Source organism: Cheilinus undulatus, linkage group 17, assembly GCF_018320785.1.
Source record: "Cheilinus undulatus linkage group 17, ASM1832078v1, whole genome shotgun sequence".
In the NCBI taxonomy this organism is placed as follows: Eukaryota; Metazoa; Chordata; class Actinopteri; order Labriformes; family Labridae; genus Cheilinus; species Cheilinus undulatus.
This window is the reverse complement of record NC_054881.1, coordinates 41,328,606-41,335,388: the sequence shown is the minus strand read 5'-3', so window position 1 is coordinate 41,335,388 and position 6,783 is coordinate 41,328,606. Positions and strand designations below refer to the sequence as shown.

General features: G+C 40.5%; 1 protein-coding gene across 2 annotated transcripts in view; it reads right to left on the bottom strand.

Moving 5' to 3' along the window:
- Positions 1–1,758: 1,758 nt before the first annotated feature.
- The window catches only part of LOC121525056 (formin-binding protein 1), a 124,839-nt gene continuing 119,814 nt past the window's right edge, over positions 1,759–6,783 (bottom strand). For both annotated transcript variants that reach the window (XM_041810786.1, XM_041810787.1), the window contains one exon: positions 1,759–5,376. Coding sequence is in view for 1 of the 2 variants with exons in the window: in XM_041810787.1 (XP_041666721.1) it covers positions 5,369–5,376 (8 nt within the window). In the remaining variant the exon portion in view is untranslated. The remainder of the gene's footprint in view (positions 5,377–6,783) is intronic.

The following is a 6,783-nucleotide window of genomic DNA, read 5'->3' as shown; positions in this document are numbered from 1 at the left end:
AAGCGTGAGGCGGGCCTCCCCTGGGGGGCGCCACAGAGCTTCAGGGGTTGTGTGGAACCAAAAACCAGAAAAAAGGTGATTTGCTTTGCGAACCTCTGCTGTGCATGGAGCTGAATGGATAGACTTATAGTTACTATAGGGACCATGCTATAAAGCAGTGTTACTCAACCAAAAAGTCACAGTTTTGAAAAATACCTTTGCAAGAGCCACAATCTAAGAGGTGAAAAGAGGCAAAAACAGCTTGAAGTAGCAATAAAAATAGGTTAAAGGTGGCAAAGTGGTGAAAAAGCAGCAAAAAATGTGTGAAAAGGGGAGAAATTTGGGGATAGAGTGGAAAAATGGTGAGAAAGTAGCAGAAATGGGTGAGAAGTGACAAAAAAGTGACTTAAATGGGCAAAAAGCAGCCAAGAGTGGCAAAAATGGTCAAAAAAAGAGGAAACAAGTGGTACGTTATGGCAAAGGGTAGTTTAAATGGACAAAAAGTGGCAAATAAATGGGAAAAAAGTTGCAAAAAATGGGATAAAAGTGGCAAAAATTGGGAAAAATGGCAAAAAAAATTGTGAAAAAGGGCAAAAATTGGGGGGGGGGGAACAAGTGGTATTAAGTAGCTAAGTAATGGGCAGCTTAAATGGACGAAAAGTAGCAAATATTGTTAAAAAAAAAAAAACAGCCAAAAAGGGAGAAAAATGGCAAAAATTGTTAGAAAGTAGCAGAAATGGGTGGGAAGTGACAAAAAAGTGAGTGGAAAGTGTCTTAAATGGGCAAAAAGCAGTCAAGAGTGGCAAAAATGGTCAAAAAAAGAGGAAACAAGTGGCATGTAACGGCAAAGGGTAGTTTAAATGGACACAAAGTGGCAAAAAATGGTTAAAAAAAGGGCAAAAAATTGGGAAAAAAGGAAACAAGTGGTATTTAATGGCAATGGGCAGCTTAAAAGGATGAAAAGTGGCAAAAATTATTAAAAAACAAACAAAAAAAAGGGCAAAAAATGGAAAAAAATGACCAAAAGATATAGCAAAAATGAGAAAAAAAAAAGGGGTGGGGGGGTGGGAAGGGATATTTAATGATGAAAGGTAGCTTAAATAGGCAACAAGGTGAAAAGGGGTAAAAAAAAAAAAAAAAAAATGGGATGAAAGTGGAAAAAAATGGGGAAAAAGAGGCAAAAAGAGGTTGTAAAATGGCCCAAAAAAAGAAAAAGGGGTATTTAATAGCATTATAACTGAATGAGAGGGAAAGGCAGATGTTTGAGGACATTTGAAAACCAAAATATATTCATGGAAAAAATGTTTAAAGATTTGACATAAATGTTTGAAATGTTTTTTAATTTTTTTTCAATTTGAATCCTTTTTGTGGGTGGGGGTCCACTGAATGAATATTTCTTCTTAGGGGAGGCTCACTCGTCCACACTTTGAAAACCCTGCCTAAAACTATACTATCAATACAGCTGAATCCCTTAAGCTGGGCTGCCCAGGTAAATCTGGTTCTTCTCGCGGTTTCTGTCTGTTAATCTTACCGACTACTTCGCTCATGGTGAATTCTGAGTGTTGCTGAAGTGTCTTGAGATAACATTTGTTATGAAATATCGCTGAACTATTAAAGTTTGATTGATAATCTCTTGGGTCTGACATGATGAGCATCCTCATAAACACAGAGATTATATCTGGATGTGATTATACCTGCAGCTTCTAAGGACAGATTCTGTGGGATCCTGCCTCTTAATTTTGCCTGCAGAAGGAAAACAAAGACACAAATAGCAGCTCGTTAACTTTCAGGCATATTTAATTGGCACAGTAAACACAATACAAAGTATTCAGTGCTCCAAAAACACAAGCATGGGCTACCAAATGGAACACAAACAAAAAAGTGCAAAAACACACCATTTGGTAGACCTTTACAAAGGAAAAGAAGTCTTACTTTGCAAAGCAGATAAAGTAATGGTAAGACTCTCAATAGTTAAAATAGATGTTTTTCCTTTTAAAACTTTATTTATATATTCATATATACTCTCTCTAATTCCAACGTGCCATTTTCCTCTGTACAGGCAGGTTAATTGGGGCATTGACTTGACTTGAAGATTTGTGGTGTTGTTGCAGAGGACAGGCAGTCTACTGCTGCCGTTAAAGTGGTGCTCTATGCCTCATCAGTTTTACTGACTGAAATAAACAAAAGAAAGCATTTTGTCTGACATCTTTACACATGGAGCGATGGGTGGTAAAAAGCAAACATGAAGCTTGATTCAACACGGGTGTGATCTTTCCTTCCATCAAGAGTCCAAATGTCGGCGAGTTCATGGATCCTCCATGTTCATGAAATGCATCACTTAACAAGGCTTCATCCGCACAGATGTCGCTCATATTTGCAATCCAAGCAGAATAAGCTACGACAGATTTCCAGCTTTAAAAACAAAGAAATAAAAAGCAAAGAAAGCTGAAAGTCGACTCATCATCATCAAATATAAAACAGAAATGTTAAAATCACGTACTTTATGTGCCGTTGAGCAGGAAGAGGGGACATAATTTCTATCCGCACAGATTTCTTTTTTTTTTTTTTATTAGAAAAGTCTCAAATCTGCCCCCAAACTTTGAGATAATCACATCATAGTCATTTCACCAGCGTCATTCCTTCTCTTTGAAAACCCAGTTAAGGCCCACGACAGGTGATTCTGGGTCAGTCACAGACTCACAGGTTAAATGTGGATCACAGTATATTCTCATATACAGTAGACAGTTAATAGTGGACCATCCCAAAAACACAAGGTAAAATCAAATCCTCTTTTCACCAGACTCACATGGTGGCCGTTCTCTCTGTTGTCACACTCAGGGAAAGGAAGTCTACATAATAAAATGAGGGCATTTTTAAGTTAAGTTGATGACTCAGCAGCAGCTAGCATAGCCTAATTCATCGCTAGCATCATATTTAGCTATAAAACAGCACTAAACGCAAAGAATTTACACCTTGTGAATGTGAAAGATGACTCAATGACACCTAGATGAGTGTTAATGTTAGCTCATATAGAACAATAATATAACAAGGGTTAACTTTCCAGCTGAACACCTTATTTTAATTTTAGACGTGACGTCAAAGCAGCTTAATTTACAGTTTGCTAGGTAGTACTCTGTCAGGACTTTGGGTCTTTCTGCATCACTTACAAATATCAAACTGTAATGTTGGCTAGTAGGTGTTTAACTCTAGCCTATCACTTCTTACGTAGGGCGCAACAGCAGCTGTAGTTATCCTTCTTTTCCTAGCAAATGTATGCTAGCAGGCTAGTTAGGTAGGAAGTGGTTGAAAGCTAACTTTAGCTGATGACTCATAAGATACCAAAAGCAGCAATAAGTTAGCTTTCCTTTCCTTGGAAAGGTCATAGAGTAGCTAGCTATTTGGTTAAGTAGTTGGATGCTAACCCTGGCTGATAATATATCAAAGGCCAAGTCTCAGCAGCAATATGTTTTTTTTTTTGTTTTGTTTTTAGCAAATGCTAGCTTGTTATTTCGAAGGGAAGTGGTTGAATGCTGCTAAGACCCATAAAGTAGCAACAGCTAAGTAACAGAAGCAGCAAGTTAGCTTTCTTTTCCAAGCAAATATCATATGCTAGCTAGCTAGTTAGGTAGGGAGGGAGTAGGTCAGCTGATACGGTACCAAAAGCTAAGTCACAGCTGCAGTTAGTTAGCTTTCTATTCCTAGGAAGTATAAACCTTAGCTGATGATTCATAAAGTGGGTAAGTCACGCTAACAAAACATTAGCATTTTTCTCTTCCTGTTCCTCTACTACGTAACCATTAGCCATCGTTGTAACTGCGATATGAGATAAACAACATGTTGTTTGGATACCAATGCTAAATCTGCTAGCATTGGCTAACTCTATCATCAGCGCCTTGAGTGCAACATTAGAGGAAAACAGCTCTCATGTGAAAATGGTGAAAAGGTTTTATTTTAGCCAAACTGTTGCTTGAAATGAGTGTAGGCGTTTCCACAGGGTGATCAACTGTAAACTAACAAATACTTGCGTTAGACACTCTGCTGAAAAACATACAATACTAACATTTTTACATACATACTGTACTGTGTATTTAACAGTAAAACAAATGCACAAGACCTACCTATGCAAAGAAATCATTCAGAAAACAACATTTCAGGTCCCTATTCTCCTTTTCTGACAGTTTACAGATTTATTTGGGGAACACTAGGAGGAGGAGATCACTCACTCGCTGTGAAAAACACAACATGCTTCCTAAGACATAAAAAAAAGAACCACAGGCACTGAACCCAAACAGTAGCATTCAGGTTAATTCAAACAGTGAGACCAGGCAATGAGGGTTAACAGAACAGAAAGGCTGGACGAAGCTGACCAAACACCACCCCCCGATAACACCTCCACTGTGTTGTTAGCATAGTGGAGGGCGAGGAGGAAGACAGGGCAAGCATGCAGCACACCGCAACGCTAGGAGGTACCCCCCTGCCCTGAGCCAAAGCAGAGCCTGAGCTGCCTGAGGAAGGGGGGGAGGACTGTGGAGGTGAGGAGGGGGGGGTGGTCAGAGAGAGGAACAGACACCAGTGACAAGACAAGAATTTAAAGGATGCATCATCCATCTCTTCCTCTCAGCTGGTTCAGGATATGAGTGAGGATGTGGGGAACATGTGATGACACAAAGACGTACATACAAGCATCCAGATAAGAAACAAACACGTGACGGAATCATGTAGCCAACACATAGATGAGTAGCACCTTCGTTTCTTATTGTTCCAGATGGTTTACCCTGCAAAAATGGATTTTAGTGAGTGTGGTGAACAGGTGATTCTTAAAGCCCCTGATGTAGGCAGATGAGCCCAGGATGGTTCTCTTTGAGGAGTTCATGTCTCACACATACACAACGGCATGACTTTTGGCTCCTGCAGGTCCCCGTCCTGTCTCTGACCACACCCACTGCCATGTCAGAGGGATCATGTGTGTGCATGGGGGGGGCGCTGATGTACAAAGAGAAGTGGGGGGGGGGCAAAGGGGCACGTTCAGAGCGAGGAAGCCAGCAGCTGCTGCCAAAAATGGAGCGCTTTGCAAGCTGAGTTAGTTCCATTAGGAAGCAATAGCTTTGCTGAAAACAACAAAAAAAGCAAATTGAATACTGTGTTTGTGACTGCTGTATGAGAGTTAAGAATGGAGTAAGGTTAGGAGCGCTTAATTTAGATGGATTTCTCTTATCGTTGCTTCAAATCGCAACGTTTTCATAGTTTATGACAAATTGAGATGCGACTCGTTCTCGTTTGGGGTCATCTTTCACTTTCTCTCTCTGACTCTGTGAGCGCGCGAGGAACGTGGTCGGTGTTTTCTCCGAGGCTGCTTGCCCTGCCATTCCTCAGCCAGCCTCTCACACTTTTAGGAATCTGCAAGTTAAAAAAAAAACAAACAACAAAGTGAGAAAAGGAAAGTAAGGATAAAATTCAGTCAAAAAGAGACAGAAACCCAGATCTTAGAAATGGAGAGGAGGAAAAATCCTTGAAATGATCACAGATGTATGAGGCATGGCTATTAAAAACAAGACTAGTGCTGTAATACAATTTATTTTAATTTTAACACACCGCAGCATTCAGGCCTTCCACCTATCAAAGCAGTGCAGTGGTCTCAGTTGTCTCTAAACCCCTGTGGTTTTCTTAATTTCAGTCACAGACTCTAAACGTGTTCCTTTCAGTGAGATTTGATCTGAGGAAAAGGGAGAAGTCACACAGTGCGATCAGGTGTATAGGGAGGGTGATCAAGCACTTTTTTGGGCCAGAAACTTCTTTACCGAGAGCTCAGTGTGAGCTGGAGCGCTGTTTTGATGAGGAATGAAACTGTTTTTTGCACACAAGTCTTTCTTCAGACTTTTGCTCAGAGTTTTTCTAGAACCTGTTTGTTTATAGTGTTAATTCTCCATAGAGCCTTCTGGAACCAATTCCTCTAAATTGATACCCCTAATGTCAAAGAAAACAATCCAAATGGCTTGAATTTGGACTTGCTGTGTCATGCTTTCTTCATCCTTTGTAACAATGGTGTTTTCCAATGCATTGACTTCCATTTTATCTCAGAATTGTATCAGAAGATCCCATCTCTATTAGAGCCCGACCGATTGATCTGTGGCCAATTAATCAGGCCGATTATAGTGTTTCACAGATTAATCAACATCGGCCAGTATGTTGCTGATATATCAACTTTTTGCTGCGCGGGGATTTTGTCGCTCTGCTTCTGTGTGTCACTGCTGAACTCAGCCCGAGTGCTTGGCCCCTTCCCCCTCACACACAAGCAGCTCTCTCTCTCCCCCACTCAGGCCCTGTCCACACGGAGACGAATTCAGGAGTATATGCAAAAGTTTTTGTCGTATTGGTGTTTCATTCCACATGGAAACGGCGTTTTGGGTGACTGGAAATGATACTTTTTGAAAACAGGTCCCAGAGTGCATAAATCTGTAACTGACTCCCATTTCTTCTCCGTGTGGATGCAGTGTAGCTCTCTGAAGACGCCTGCACGGGTCCAACCAAAACAAACATGGCAGACTACACGTTTGTGTTTGTGCTGCAGAAGGTACTGAGCTACAGCAAAATCTGATGCTCCTTTACCACCACTGCAAAATGCATACACCATATGTTCTTAAATGCAAAACAGAGAACAACCAGAAGGGCAACTAACTAACTAAAGTTCATGTCAGTTTTCTGTGAGCTTCTTCTTCTCTTTTAGTGCATTTCCGTGGCAACAATACAGCGCCATGTACAGGCTTTCAGTCGTTTAAGTTGCATCTTTGTGAAATAAAGACAAAT